At 56.1% G+C, this 15,048-nt stretch overlaps 2 protein-coding genes across 6 annotated transcripts in view; one reads left to right on the top strand and one right to left on the bottom strand.

Annotated features, from left to right (window-relative positions):
• Positions 1-60: 60 nt before the first annotated feature.
• SLC29A4 (solute carrier family 29 member 4) lies at positions 61-7,166 on the top strand. Its single transcript, XM_039732625.1, has 11 exons — positions 61-109; positions 1,958-2,126; positions 2,765-2,896; positions 3,008-3,121; positions 3,201-3,329; positions 3,748-3,822; positions 4,130-4,383; positions 4,823-4,958; positions 5,489-5,676; positions 5,933-6,173; positions 6,248-7,166. Exons 2-11 carry the CDS (start codon positions 1,967-1,969, stop codon positions 6,388-6,390), a joined length of 1,572 nt encoding a protein of 523 aa, XP_039588559.1. The 5' UTR covers positions 61-109; positions 1,958-1,966; the 3' UTR covers positions 6,391-7,166.
• A 743-nt stretch (positions 7,167-7,909) lies between these two features.
• TNRC18 (trinucleotide repeat containing 18) overlaps positions 7,910-15,048 on the bottom strand; it is a 56,021-nt gene continuing 48,882 nt past the window's right edge. For 4 of the 5 annotated variants that reach the window (XM_039732621.1, XM_039732624.1, XM_039732623.1 and 1 more), the window contains 6 exons: positions 14,124-14,240; positions 13,682-13,846; positions 11,831-13,137; positions 11,319-11,555; positions 10,789-10,863; positions 7,910-10,222 (listed from right to left, as the gene is read on the bottom strand). In XM_039732621.1, the coding sequence (XP_039588555.1) occupies positions 10,016-10,222; positions 10,789-10,863; positions 11,319-11,555; positions 11,831-13,137; positions 13,682-13,846; positions 14,124-14,240 (2,108 nt within the window). In that variant the 3' untranslated portion in view covers positions 7,910-10,015. The remainder of the gene's footprint in view (positions 10,223-10,788; positions 10,864-11,318; positions 11,556-11,830; positions 13,138-13,681; positions 13,847-14,123; positions 14,241-15,048) is intronic. The other variant, XM_039732620.1, reaches the window with a different exon arrangement.

Genomic DNA, 15,048 nt, shown 5'->3' with positions numbered 1-15,048 from the left:
CAGGGTACGGGAGCGCACCGGGAAAGGCTCTCCCGGGGCCGGCGGGGGGGCTCGGGGGAGGAGCGGGGGGGCCAGCGCCGCTGCCGCAGAGCCGCCGCGGCGGAGGGAGGTAAGGACCGCCGCGACCTGTTGTGCTCGGCCGGGACCGCCGGGGGCCGCGGGGAGAGGAGGAGAAGCCGCCGCTCCGAGCCCCTGCCCGCCCGGGCCCCGCCGAGCATCCCCCCGCTCCCCCGAGCATCCTCCGGGCGCGGCCGGGGCCCGGCCAGGAGCTTCTCCTTCCGACCGGGGACGCGGGTTGCTGAATTCCCCCCGTTTATGGCAACTTCGCCGCCGGCAAGATGTCGGGGAACCTTTTGGCGGAGCAAAAAGCGCTTTTGTGCTCTGGCGGGAGGGCTGCGGTGCGGGGGTCGCGCAGAGCGAGGGGCAGCGGGGCAAGGGCTCCTCTGGGGTGAGACCTCCCAGCCCTGCCCGCGGTGGAGAAACGCCCCACGCTGGGGCCACAGGGGCTGCAGGGTGTAAATCCCCAGGGGCAGACGGATGTAAATCCAGCGGGAGGAGAAAATCCAATTTACGGCAGCGCGGGGATGCTCGGGGGAGCGAGGCGGAGAGTGCCGGAGGCTGGTCCAGCGCCGCGGCTGTGCAGCGCATCCCGCATCCCGCACCCCGCTCCGCTCCCGGCCCCGGGAAGTTTGGGCCACACACAGTACGTACGAGGCTTTTCCAGCTAGTTTTTTTTCTCCAGCTGGGATTCCTGCTATGGAAAAATCCTGCAACAGGCTTTCCGGCATCCCGGGAGATGCTTCCCGCTGGGTTTTACTGCCTGGGGACAGGCACAGGAGGGTGTGGGTGAGGGGGATTGCAGCCAGCTCCCCTGGGAGCAGCAGGGTGCAGCGGTGTCCCCAAGACTGACAACACGTCCTGCTGGGCTGTTCTGCTCTGGGATGGGGGGTCTGGGGGTGAGCCCCAAAACGGGACCCCACCCGAGCCCCCCAGCAGTGCTGTGACCTCAGCACAGTCTGGGTCAGAGAGAAGCAATTTAAGCCCCAGGAACTCACTCACAGGGTCTGTGGGCACCATGTTTGCCCCCCTCCTCAGGGCCCTCCAGCATCCAGCACATGCTGGCAGCTGGAAAACCTCTCTGCTCCTGCAAACGCCATGTCTGGCAGGGAGACCAAGGAAATCACTGTCATTGATTTTTCCTCCCTTGCTTGACTCAACCTGCTGCCTTGGAGGAGATTTTTTCACCATCACCACCCCTGGATGTCAGGGAGATCTGCAGGAAGTGGGCTGGGGGCAGGCCAGGAATTCAGAGCAGCCCCCTGTGTTGGATGGCTCTGGAGGGGTCACTGGAGGATGCTGAGTATTTGGAGAGCTGATTTTGGGATGCGTTTGGTGCAGCCCCTCAGGTGTGATGCTGGGGTCTCTCTGGCAGGTCTGTGCTGGCTCTGATCCCCCAGAGAAGCAGATCTGGAAAAAGCAGAGTCAGATCCCATCCCCTCTCTGAAAGCTGCAGGAGTGTGCCTGCCCGGCCCGTGGCTCTGCCCCAGAGATGCTGAAAAGGGCAAAAAGCAGAGCAAATGTGCTGCCTGCAGGGAGCCAGGGCTTCCCGAGGCAGCAGGACCTTCCCTGGGTGGATTCCACATGTTAATTCCTCTAATTGCTTTTGGAAATCACAGCAATTGTTTGTTTGTCTTTGGTAGCATCCCAGGGAGGTGCTGAGCCTCGGGGGTGGCTCGTGTGGGTCCCCCACGAGCCCTGCTCACCACCCCAAATCCAAGCTTCAGCTCAGAGGGTCGGTGGATCCCATTTGCCTCGGGGAAATCATCTTTCCAGGTGGAAAAAAACCCATCAGAACCGCTGTGATACGACGAGGTGGAGAAGGCTCAGGGCCACCCACGCGTCACTGTCCCTTGCAGACCCCCGGGGTGTCACTGTCACCGCTCTCTGTCCCTCTCAGGGGGCCAGGATGGGCTCGGTGGGAGCCCAGCGCCTCAAGGAGCTGAGCCCGGTGGCGACGCCCGAGGGGAACGTGGTGATGAGCTTCAGCTTCGACAGCTACCAGCTGGAGGAGGACGAGCTGCAGCGGGGCAGCCAGGCCAAGGCTGTGCTCACCTTCATGGAGCCAGGTGAGGGCAGGCCCTGGCCAGGAGCCAGGCTCCCTGCTGGTTTCCCACCCGCCTAGGAGCTTCCTGGGATGGGTTTAATAGCCACAAATAGCCTCAAGTGCCACAAGATTGGCCACTACACTTTTTCATCCCTTTTTGTACCCGTGTGAGCCACCAGCACGTCCCGTGACAGTGGGCTCTGCAGGCTGGGAAGGAGTTGAGGAATGATGCCCTGGTTCTCCTGCCAGGCTCACCCCCAGCCTGCAGCTTCATCTTTCTCCATGCAGGACTCAGGGACACTCCTGGGATTCACCCCAGCCCTGCTCCACATCCTGAGCAGCCCTGTCTGCCTCCACACCCACCTCTGACCCTTCCTGCACCTTGACTTGTGCTGTTACCTGCACTGCCGGGCTCTCAGCTTGTTTAGCTGCAATTAAAACTCACCAGACCCCCAAAGCCCAGATGTTTTCCTGCCTCCTGGTCTCCACTGAAATGTCTTCATTTAGGGAAGGAATTTCTCAGAGCTGGGGCTGTTTATTTGTACATCCACAGGGAGCTGAGCTGTTTCATCGCCTCAAGGCTGCGGTCCCATGTGGGTCCCAGGGGGGCAGCAGTGCCACTGTCACATCTTTTTCTCTTTCCTTCCTCTTCTGGGGCAGTTTCTGAGGACCCTGAGCCGCAGGATCGATACCATGGGATTTATTTTGCCATGCTGCTGGCTGGGGTGGGATTTCTCCTGCCCTACAACAGCTTTATCACCGATGTGGATTACCTGCACCACAAATACCCAGGTAGGTCTGGAGCAGCTCCAGCACATCTCTGACACCCCAAACCTGGAGAGAGCTCAATCCCATTTCCAAGGGAGCTGAACTGCTGTCCCCCCATCACCTGCTTCTCTCCAGGGACCTCCATTGTCTTCGACATGAGCCTCACCTACATCCTGGTGGCCCTGGTGGCCGTCATCCTCAACAACGCGCTGGTGGAGCTGCTGAGCTTGCACACCCGGATCTCCGTGGGTGAGTGGGGTCCCTGCACCCCCAGGCAGTGCTGTCCCCGTGCCGTGCCCCTGCCACCCCCTCTGTGTCCTCCCCACAGGCTACCTGTTTGCCCTGGGGCCCCTGCTCTTCGTCAGCATCTGCGACGTGTGGCTGGAGCTGTTCAGCCGCAGACAAGCCTACGCCATCAACCTGGTGGCTGTCGGGGTGGTGGCCTTTGGCTGCACAGGTATGTGGCAGAGCAGCTGGGCTGGGACACGGCAGGTAGGGCTGGGAAACAGCCCCATCCCTGATCTCCTGGGACAACCTCCTGCTCTGGTCCCTGTAACCCTCAGGTTCCTGCCCCATCCCATCCACCTCTGCCCAGGCATTGTGGGACTGGCCAGGGGCACCAGCACCAAACGGTGTATTCGCTGATCTGGCCACCATGGTGGCATGCCAAGCCCCCACACCTGGTGGTCACAGACACAGTGGAGCATCCATGGAGGGGAAAAAGGCTCTCCTGCTTTTGGAGCAAGGAGGCTGCTGAAAGGAGCAGCTCCCAGCGGGCACAGCTCATGGGTTCCCTCTGAGGTTTCTTCCTCCTTCCCGGAGTTTCGGCTGCAGCAATAATCCCTCCTTCTCCCCTCTGTGCCTCTCTCCTGAAGTGCAGCAATCCAGCTTCTACGGCTACACGGGGCTGCTGCCCAAGCGCTACACGCAGGGAGTGATGACAGGAGAGAGTAAGTACCACAGCCACTGACCCTGTCCACAGCCACCACACGGATTGCACCTTCTCCTGGGGCCCCAGTGAGCCCCCACTGGCCCCAGCACAGCCAGCAGGTCAGGGATACCCCGGGGAGTTTTCTGGTTTCTGAGTCCCTGCGCTGCCATGCCAGGCTGGACGTGGGGATGCCCGCCAGGAGCTTTATCACCCCAAAATCACTGCTGGTGATGGGGAAGCATCACATCCACAGGGTGGGGGGTGGCGAGGATCCCTGAGCTGGGATGCAGAGGGGCCCAGCACTGGCAGCTCTCCCGCGCCGCCAGGCACCGCCGGGGTCATCATCTCGCTCAGCCGCATCTTCACCAAGCTGCTGCTGTCGGACGAGAAGGAGAACACCGTCATCTTCTTCTTCATCTCCATCGGCATGGAGCTGACGTGCTTCGTCCTGCACCTCCTGGTGAAGCGCACGCGCTTCGTGCGCTACTACACCGACTGCTCCCGCCAGGGCCGCGGCGCCGGCCAGCCCCGCGCCGGGTACCGCGTGCACCACGACGTCACCGCCGAGGACGTCCGATTTGTAAGCCCTGCTCCATGTTTTGTGCCGGGAGACTTGTGAGTCTTGACTCCCTGTTATGATGTATGTTATGTTACAATGCTATATTAAATCTATGCTAAAAGAATGGAGAAAAAATGATTAATCAGAAAGCTGGAAAGAGGAATAGAATCAATAACAAAAAGCTTGTGATTCTCAGAGTCCAATGCAGCTGCATCTTTGATTGGCCTTAATTAGAAACGACCAACATGCACCAATCACAGGTGCACCTGTTGCATTCCACAGCAGCAGACAGTTAATTGTTTGCATTTCTTTCCTGGGGCTCCTCAGCTCCTCAGGAGAAAAATCCTAGCAAAGGATTTTTCATCAGATATCATGGCTACAGTAAGCCAAGGGTGGGTTTGCCTGCCGGCCCCTGGGGTTCTTTGCCACTGCACCTCAGCACTGCTCTCCCCTCATCCAGGAAAACCGGGAGCAGGGGCAGCTGAGCTCCCCCCGGGGCAGCCCTGGCACCGAAGCTGAGCTGGCTGGGAGTGGCACCTACATGCGCTTTGATGTCCCCCGGCCCAAGATCAAGAGGAGCTGGCCCAGCTTCCGAGGTGAGTGGTGGGCTTGGGGAAAGCCATGCCCGTGGGGTGGGATAAATGATTGGTAACACTCTTATGGGGAAGGATCGTCCCCAGGGCTGGAGAGGGACTTTTGAAAAGGGCATGGAATAGCAGGACAAAGGGAAATGGTTTCAAACTGACGTGATGACAGGATTAGATGGAATATTAACCAGAAATTCTTCCCTGTGAGGGTGGGGAGGCCCTGGCACATGCTGCTCAGAGAAGCTGTGGCTGCCCTATTCCTGACAGTGTCCAAGGCCATGTTGGATGGGGCTTGCAGCCACCTGGGATAGTGGAAGGTGTTGCTGGCCATGGCAGGGAGTTGAAACTGGATGGTCTTTAACAGTCCCTTCCATCCCAAACCATTCTATGATTCTATGATCCCTTTCCTAATGATGTGCCCAAATCCATGGGCCAAACTCATCTTTGGAAGGCACCCCTGGGGGTCAGACAAAGCTCTCAGGCTCTGCAAGGGGGCTGGGCTGCACTTTTGGCTGAGCTGTGCTGCCTGTCCCTGCCAGACATGCTGCTCTACCGCTACGTCGTGTCCCGCCTCATCTGGGCCTACATGCTCTCCATCGCCATGACCTACTTCATCACACTGTGCCTCTTTCCCGGGCTGGAGTCGGAGATCCACAACTGCACGCTGGGGGAATGGCTCCCCATCCTCATCATGGCCATCTTCAACCTCTCTGACTTCGTCGGCAAGGTAGGAGAGAGGCCAGAGCCAGCACAGGGCGGGTCTGTCCTCCTTTGGTGTTTCTGAGCCACTTGGCTCCACCATGGGTCATCCACCCAGGAGGCTCTGATCACTGTGAGGCTGGTGCTCACCAGCACGGCCAAGGCTGGGTTCCCACAGCAGCTGGTCTTTCCACCATCTCATCTCCTTGTCACCCCATTTTGGGCACAGCAGGGCCCTCCCCAGCCTCCTCATCCCCCCAGCAGAGTCTCTGCCCTCGCTGCAGATCCTGGCTGCCCTGCCCTACGACTGGAGAGGGACCCACCTCCTCGTCTACTCCTGCCTCCGCGTGGTCTTCATCCCCCTCTTCATCATGTGCGTCTACCCCAGCGGGCAGCCCACCTTCGGCCACCCCGCCTGGCCCTGCATCTTCTCCCTCCTCATGGGCATCACCAACGGCTACTTCGGCAGCGTGCCCATGATCCTGGCCGCAGGCAAAGTGAGCCCGGAGCAGCGGGAGCTGGCAGGTAGGACAGAGCCCTCCTGGGAATGCCCCGTGGTGTGGCCAGAGCACCCTGGCAGCCCGTGTCCCTTCCCACAGGGAACACCATGACCGTGTCCTACATGACGGGCTTGACGCTGGGCTCGGCCGTGGCGTATTTTGCCTACAGCCTCAGCAGCACCTCCCACAGCACCTGCTTCTACACCGAGACCTCCAACGGCTCCTTCACCTCGGGGTACTGAGCCCTGGGGCAGGGCAGTGGGGACAGGATGGGACCTGCTTCCCACCACGGCCCCACATCCCTCCTCAAGGAGGGAGCCTGGAGCCAGAAAGCCACCCCAGCATGGACAAGGACTGGTATCCTGTTGGCACAGGGCTGTGGCATTCCCAAATGGCCTGTGCTGCCCAGCCAGGCACTGTGCAGGGCCACTGCTTGGGGTGACATTCCTCCCACCCCAGGGGACGGTTCTTGCTGCTTTTGGGGGTCTCCCCATCAGCAATGTGCAGCTCTCCACTGGAGGCTGGGGATCTTCTGTTTGAGGCAAGCCATTGACAGGAGGAAGAAAATACTGCCAAATCCCAAAGGGAATAGGACCAGCACTGGGGAGGAGGGTGATGGAGGGCTGGTGAGGAAGAAGAGAAGCAAGAGAGGAAAGAAACACTCCTTCAGTCCCCCGTGGCTCTGGGAAGGTGGGTCTCGACTTCCATTGATGGTGCTGCAGGTTTTCACCAGGGATGGCTTGAAATCACAGTCTCTCCCTAAATATAGGAATCATATAGTTGGGGAAAAAAGATTTTTTTTTTTATTGTGTCTTGTTTTACTCCCGCTAACTGCAACAGAGGCAGGGTCTTGCCTCCCCCCACCCCACACTGTGAATCTGCTCCATGCAAGGGGTAGAGGGGGGGGTCCTAAGGCTACAGCACTGCCAGTGCCACCTGCAGGCCACTGCTGAGCTTCAAGTTTTATTGCACAGGATGGAAGTGAAGCTGATTAAATAATTCAATGTCTTTGCAACAAGGGCTGGTCCTTAGCTGTGCTGCTGGCACACACCACAAGTGTGTGGGTGGCACTTGACTGCTGGTGATGGGCTGCACTGGCAAACACACACACACCGCCTGCTGCCTGTCCTGTTGGGTTTTGGGGTGCCCCTTGTGCTGGTCTCCATCATCAGGGTCCCCTTTGTCACCTGGGGTGGTTGAACACATCACCGGGTTACACCAAACCCCTGCCAGCCTGCAAACTGCCATGGGCAGCACACGGGACAGGGAACAGGCCAAGAGGAGCAGAAAACATCAGGAGAAGTGCCAGCACCATGTTTTGGGACCAGCTGCACCTAACGGTGCCAAATGGCAGGTGCCACCTCCCAGGGAAGCCCAAGGAGCCAGCGAGTGCCAGGCCTGGCCCTGACCTGGCCCCTGCAGCACGGGAGGGTCTGGCCGTGCCAAGCTCCTGCCTGTATGAAGTGCAGCTCACACCAAAAAAGAGCAAATCCAGCGTTTCATCCTCAGCACATGGTGGCAGGGGGAGGACTCACACCTCCAGGCCACAGGCCCTGCCCAGCAGACAGCTCTGCTCCAGCATCCAGTCCTGTCCATCGGTGCCACCAACTCACACAGATGGGTTCTCCCCAAAAAGCCACCAGGCACCTGGGTTGTGTCTTTCTCCAGGGCAGGGGCTGAGCCAAAAAGCCATCATTGCCACCAAGGGGAGAAAAACCCTGCGGTCAGGACAAGTGAGACAAAGAAAGATGCTTCGCTGGGTTGCTTTTTTTCAATTAGATTTTTTTTTTTTTATGAAAAAAGATCACACGGAGTTCTCCAACAAACAGAATGCCAAAAAAATTGTTTTAAACAAAACATAAACAAAACAAAACAAAAAGACAAAAACCTGGCTCTCCTTTCCTCTCGATTGTCTGAAATATCCTTGTGTTCCATAGAAGGCAGTGGGTTTTAAGTGCTTTCTATTTAACATTAGCATAAAATCTCTCTCGCGCGCTCTCTCTCTCGCTCTTTAAAATATGCTCACACAATTTGCTTCTAGAAGTACAGTACACTTTGAGCGTGGGGGGTGTGCCTGTTCCCAGATCATTTACAATCACAATCCAACAGGAAATAAAAAATAATATTCTAAACGTCAGACTGTGTTCATTTCTGCCGTTGTGGGTTTTTTTCTTTTTTTGTTTTTTATAATTTCATAATTTTTTTCACAGTTTTAAAAAGTTTATATTTATATATATATATTTATATTTATATTTATAATTAAAAAGTTGAATCCATTTAAAGACTTATAATACAGGAGGGCTAAAGAGTCTTTTGGTACATTAAAACTGTACAGGCTAGAACCGTCGCTGTCCGCCGTGCCGAGGCGCCGGTGGCCCGGGGTGGAGATGGTACGAGCTCAGCACCATGTGGTTTGTTTAAAAGGACGAGGGGTAACTCTGTGGGGCTGTCCCTCACCCCTGAGCCCCGGCCTCCATTCCCGCAGCCAGGGTGGAGAGTTTCCAATCTGTCCTTGGCTTAAGCGTCTCCCCACGGGAGCCTGGGCCGAGCCGGGCCCCGCTCCGCGTCCCGGCGATCCGTAGTGCGAGTCGGGAGTTGCAAAGATCAGTGCGTCTCTTGGAGTTTTGTTTTAAGTGCAAGGATGGTGCGTCGTTCTCCTCAGGTTCTCCTCCAGTGTTCCCCCTTGCCAGGTGTAAGCCTGGAGCAGCGGTGGCGGTGCCGCGGGGCTGGCGTGTGCCCGAGGGGAGCTCAGCTCCTCCGTGGATGGAGGGAGATGAACGGTGCAGTCCCTGAGCCCAAGGTGGCAGCGGGGCTCTGGCTGTGGGAGCGCCGTGGGCAGGCACAGCCGGGTTCACACACTGCCCCCATTCCCTTCAGATGATGGGCAAGGCTTCCCAGCAGCTCCACATCTCAGGCAGGGCGGGTAAAGCTGGGTGAGGGATGCTGGAATCCAGTGGCCTCTGATAATCTCTCCTCCAAGCACCAAGCAGCAGCTTTTCCCAGTCGTTTCCTGCCCCTTCACTGCACGCTCCAAGATGAGGTCTCAGTTTGTCACTTGTCACCCCCCTTGCCACTTGCTTGCTCCCTCCAGCACCTTCACAGGGCAGAAGGGGTGCAGAGCTGCAGAGGGTTCTGAGTGTTTGTTCAAGGCAGAGGGAAGGCAGCATTCCAGACTGGATGTTGGCTCCTCTTCCACCTGGCTCCTCCCAGGCCAGAGGATTCTCTTCTGCCATCTCTGTGCTGGGGCCAGCCCTGCCCTGTCGTGCTCCACACGCTGCCAGAGGGGCCTCCAGGGAAAGAGAACGGCAAAAAGGCGCTGAGAGGATCGAGACGAGGCGCTGAGAGAGACTCATCTCCTTTCTCTTTCACCCTGTCCTTCCTATAAAGGGTCATGCGAAACTAAGCAGGAAAGGGAATATAAGGACGGAGAGGAGCGCACGCAGAAGGCGAGAGAGTCCTTCCACGTGCGGGCGGCTTCCGAGTTACTGATGGGGAAAAATGACACAAAAGGGATCCCTCCTGCCGGGGGGTCCCGCTGGTGAAATGATCACGAGACCCATGTGCTTTCCTGGACCAAAAGGAGGAAGGGAGAAGTTGGTCGAGTGTCACCTTACTTAAAGCCACTTCCAGAAGAGCCTCGGGGTTCAAGGACCACCACAGCCCCCAATGGCATCTTCCTCGAGTCCTGTAACTGCTTCCCCAACCCCTTTCTTCAGCCTTCTCCTTCCTCCTCGCGTCTCTCGCGCTCTCCTGTCTGTAGTGTGACACAGAAATGAGCATTGAAAGAAACAATCATGTCGTCTGAACAGGCACGTCCTCAGGTCTGTCCCACCCCTTCCCAGGGGGTGGCATGTGTCCCCTGGGCAGTCAGCAGATGACAGGGACCCCGTCAGTGTTGAAGATCATGCCCGTGGTGGGCTCGTAGGTCCCTGCAAGGTAGTAGAGATCCTCACTGTCTTGGTATTTCTTTGTCTTTAGCATCTGCTCATATTGATCCAGACCAACAACAAGACACTTGTGTGAGATGGTCTGGACATCATTTTCATCCACGTGAGAGGACTGGTAGAGGGCTCTCTGCACAACAGGAAGAGAAGGAAGGAGGTGGGAAAAAAAGGAGCCATTAGATCACCCAGCATTTACAGCATCATCTTCAATAAGTAGGAAAAACACTCATCATAATGGGATAGGACTCTTCTCACACTCAAGAACATCTCACTCATCCCAACAACCAGGCCAGGGGAGGGACCCTGGGAATCTGCACAGGCCCATGGACAGCCTGGACAATTCCTCCAGCCCACTGAACCTGAGCCCTGGCTTTCACTTGGCTCCCACTAATGGGAATGCTGCAGCTGCCAAGCACACAGACAGGGAAATATGGAGGCCAGGGGTTTGCCATCCTCATATCAAGGATGCAAATGCAAAGATGGGTGCTGGATACCAGCTCCCTCTTCCTCCCCACACCCAGCACCTGCAGCTACTCCCATCCTCCCAGAAATATCCATCCCAACTCCTGGGCACTGCAGATTTGGCAGTCGAGGCAAAAAGCAAGAGCCAGAGAAGTTTGGGGGGTATTCCCAGCAGAATTTATTTGTTACAGGGTACCCAGCATTCCCTCCCAACCTTCTCCCAGTCTCACCAACCTCCATAAAGTCCTTCCTCTGGTTGGATGCCTGCAAAGCTGTGGCCAGACTCCTGCCCGATTTCTGATCCCAGCGCTGTGCCCAAGAAGAAAAAAGGAAACAGAAATGAAAACCTGGTGAATTTGTTGATTTTCCATCTCACCAACTCCTGCCCACCCACGTGCTTTTGGAACTTCAACTCCTGCCCATTGCCACTAGGAAAAAATCCTATACACATATGCAAAACTCAGTGTTTCTGAGCACCAGGCCCATCCTTCTTACACTCTGAAGACTTGATCTGGCTCTTGATGCTTTTTTTGGTACCCACGCAAAAGTCTTTATTTCCTAATACAAAGAAACCCACCCCTTCCTTCTTCAAGGGGTCAACACTGGGCTTGCCCACACCACAGGCAGCCCCCACAAGATGAAAGCATGGGGCCACCCCCTTCAGGGTACCAGTAACAAACTGGGCCTTGGCTGCTTTCCTCATTGTTGGAAACAAAAGGGAGCAAGGAGCTTTGCAGCCCTCTCAGCAAAGGAGACCAGCCTACCTTGCCTTCATTGAGTTTCTTCCCAGGGTTGGTTTCTTCTGGGTGATAAAACCATTTGACTCGGACCACCATGTTGTTGCCCCAGGATTCCCACATGCTCTGGATCCGGCCAATGTAGGGCAGGTTGGGGCGGCCAGCGGAGAGGAAAACCGCGCAGTCCCCGATGCGGATGATCTCCTTGCCCCGCACGATGGCCTTGTAGAACAGCTTCCTGGCCTTCCCCTTCATTCCTCGTCTCTGCCAAGAGGGGATCATGCAAGTGGTCAGCCAGGGATCACCCACATTTTCCCTACACACCACTGTTTGCCCTGTCCCACATGCATCCCTTTGCTGTTGGCAGAGCCACAATATTCCCACAGGAACTGGGGCAGAGGGATACGACACACAGAATGGCTTCCCCAACACAGTGAAAGGCATCTCCCTGCACACTGGACACGCCAGCAGTTCCACCACACCAGCAAAAGGGAAGAGGCACCAGAAGGCAAAACCAGTGCCGAGTGCTGAGCATTTACCTGCGTGGGCTTCCCAAACCACTTCCAGAGCTGCCGTGCCGGGAGGAAAGCAGCGATCTTGGGCCTGTTCTCCACGGAGGGCAGGCGCTGGCGCTTGGCCAGCTCCTTGGTGGTGGGCAGGTGGATGCCCTCGCGCTTCTTGGGCCGGCTCTTGTTGCCGCTCTGCGGTGGTGCCGGCTGCTGCGCCGGCTGCTGCGCCGGCTGCTGCGCCGGCTGCTTCTGGCTCTGCGGGTGGGAGGACGCCCGGGATTTCCCTGCCTGCTTGGTTTGCTTGGGTGGGAGGGTTTGCTGCACCGAGGAACTCGGCTGGGCCTCGGCTACTTCGTCGTCAGAGCTGCAGGAGGAATCTTCGTCCGTAGTGGAGGAGGAAGAAGAGCTGGAGCTTGATGAAGAAGAGGTTGATGAGGTGGAGGAAGAGGAGGAAGATGAAGATGAAGAGGAGCTGCTGCTAGAAGAGGAAGAAGAGGAGGAGTTGGAGGAAGAGAGAGGGGTGGATGCTCTTGAGCTGGCTGAGCTGCTGTCCTGGGCTTCCCCTTGGTTCTTCTGAGCCTCCTCTTCTCCCTCTGACTCCGAGCTGCTGTCACTGCTGTTGCTCTCAGACTCCTCCACACCTGCTGGAGCTGCTGCCTTTTCTTCCTGGTCCTTCGAGGCAGCAAGGCTCTCTGCTGAGGCATCAAACTTTCCTCCAAAGCTGGCAGGGGAAGGGTCTCCCTCAGCCACCTTGGCTCGGGACGATTTCTGCTTGCCCTCCACACTCACTGCAGCAGAATAGCCCAGCCCCAAGAGACTCTTCCCATCTCTGCGACTGGCCAGGTTCGAGTCCTCCAGCATCCTCATCGCTTCCTTCATCTTCTTTGTCTTTGGAGACATCACACCCTCATGGTCCAGCTTGATTAGGATTTCATTGTCATGCTTCCTCTGAGCCTTGACCATGGTGCCAAACTCTTGTGTCTCCTCGGTGGGCCGCCCCTTCTTGGCCTTGGCTTTGGACACCGAAGCATCGCTGGAGCCAAAGGCCGCCAGCGTTCCCGGGAGATCGCCATAGGGCTCCGTGCCCAGGATGCTGCCAAACACAGCAGGCTGGTAGGAGGGTTGTGGGGGGCTGTGCAGCTTCGTGGAGATCTTCATTTTGCTGGCTTTTGACCGCTTTTCCTCTGTGGGAGCAGGAGAGCCTCCAGTTGGCAGCGGTTGCAATTTTCGTGACCCCTTCATGCTTGGCTTGCTCAAGCAGGCCGGCTTCTCTGGGACTGAGGAGGTGACAGGTGAAGACTCCACCTGATCCTTCTCTTCAGGCAAGGCAGCCTCTTCTGCAGAGGGGAAGAAACACAAAGACATGATGTTATCCCTCCAGAAGGGCTTTATTAGCTCAGACACAACCAGACACCAGCGCTGACTGGTCTCTGGCCAAGCATGGCTTGTTCCTGCCTGCTCAGGTACCCCCAAAGGAGCACAGGGGGTGTCCTCACTGCTCACTGAACAGCCTGGCCTGGTGCCAGTACTTGTGAGAAGTGATGGACAATGCCCATGGGTGCTGCTTCCACTTCAGGAGAAGTAAACTACAAATCTTCTGCACCTTTGCACCTATTGACAGCTGCAGAGATGCTCAGCTGAAAAAGGGACTCTGCTCCACATCCCTGACTGACAGGAGGCTGTTACAGCACAGGCCAGCTTCCAAGCCAGCCTCCTGTAAACTGTAGCCACAGCAGAGTGAGATGCACGAGTGCTTTGCACTCAAGCACTGTATCCATCCTCACCCAAATCCTGCTCCAAGCAACAGCCCTGACTTGGGGAGAACAGTGGGGAGCTGTGCAAGGATTCCCTCAGCTCCAGGCCTGGCAGAGTGCAACTTACCAGCTTTGGCCTTGACACTTGGCTTTCTCCCTCGCCCTTTGCCCTTTGACACAGGCTCCTCTGACCCCAGTGCAGCTCCCTCTTTTCCTTCTCCAGTGTCTTTGCTGGATTTACGGCTACGGCGCTTGGTGCTGGGCACCAGAAGGGCAGGGGAAGGCTCAGCACCTGGAACAGGTCAAAGAGATGTTCAAATGCAGTCAAATAACACATAAAACAGAGATGTGATAGAGTGAAAGTATCCCAGCCAAATCTGCAAGGGGGACTGGGCCTTTTTCCTGATGGATGATATCCCACCCCAGCTCTGTGTTCTGTAATTGCTGGTGCAATCTTTGTGACTGAAAGTCTGTGAACTTGTCCCAAAATTTGTGGAAAGCACCCTGAAACTCCATATATGTCAGAGTGGGAAGTATCTTGGAAAAAAGTACTGAACAGCAAGACTCACACTGGATCTTGTAGTCAGGTGGGAGAAGCCGAATGTGAGACAGTGGGATGCGTCCCGTGTCGCCGTCATCGAACTCTACCGTGATGAGATCACCATCTTCCTCCAGATCCAGGGTTCCTGTGGGATGGGGGAGCAGAAGATGGGATTAGCAACAAACATCAGAGTACAAACCCATTGTGAGGGAAGTAGGAAGATGGGGAAAGACAGGGGTGCTGCACCAGCTGCAAAGCACCTGCTTCACCTTTCCTAGGCTGTGCAGGGAGGGCACAGAAGGCTCACTCTCCAGTGGAAAGTCCCTGATAACACTAAACCAGCCCACTCAGTGTGAAATTCCCCATCAACAGCACTGCTCCAGAACATATACATAACAGAAGTTTGACTTCTCACCTCTCTCTACTATTTCCCTCTATTCTTGCAGAAATTCACTTTTCTCCTTTCATTGAAATATCTTTCTTTTAACCTGCATTTTGCAATTACTCTCAGCCATCATAAACTGCTGCTTTTCACCTTCTCCAAGAGAAACAAGCTGTGTTCTCACCCGCTCTTCTTGTATCAGCATTACTGGTTTATACATCATAAGTAATTATTCCCTTTTACACATGTGGTATGACCAAGATCCCAAAAACAAGACCAGCCATAGCAGAATTGTCCTGAGCCATTCAGGACAATTCAGCAACTTTCTAATGGGACCAGACTGGAGAGTTTTGTGTCAGATCAAAGTCGTGAGTGTCCAGGTGATTTAGAAACCTCAACCTCCACAGCCTCAGAAATAATAGATCCTTGGAATAAATTCTGACTTTCTGAAATGTATTAAATGTTCTTGATATATTTAAGCTCCTAAATTGCTTGAACCTCTTCCTGAACCTGCAGGACGTTACTAAATCTACATCGTTAAAGAGAGGGGCATGACCTGGAGGAGAGAACA

The sequence above is a fragment of the Passer montanus genome, unplaced genomic scaffold, assembly GCF_014805655.1.
Source record: "Passer montanus isolate IOZ18808 unplaced genomic scaffold, ASM1480565v1 scaffold8, whole genome shotgun sequence".
NCBI classification, from domain to species: domain Eukaryota; kingdom Metazoa; phylum Chordata; class Aves; order Passeriformes; family Passeridae; genus Passer; species Passer montanus.
The sequence above is the reverse complement of the archived record's forward strand: the minus strand, read 5'-3'. Positions and strand labels throughout refer to the sequence as shown.

Excerpts from the sequence above, each read along its gene's own strand:
- SLC29A4 (XM_039732625.1), top strand. The coding sequence starts at position 1,967 with ATGGGCTCGGTGGGAGCCCAGCGCCTCAAGGAGCTGAGCCCGGTGGCG. Across the intron at positions 2,897-3,007 it reads CCTGCACCACAAATACCCAG|GGACCTCCATTGTCTTCGAC; the intron begins GTAGGTCTGGAG and ends GCTTCTCTCCAG. Across the intron at positions 3,823-4,129 it reads GGGAGTGATGACAGGAGAGA|GCACCGCCGGGGTCATCATC; the intron begins GTAAGTACCACA and ends CCGCGCCGCCAG.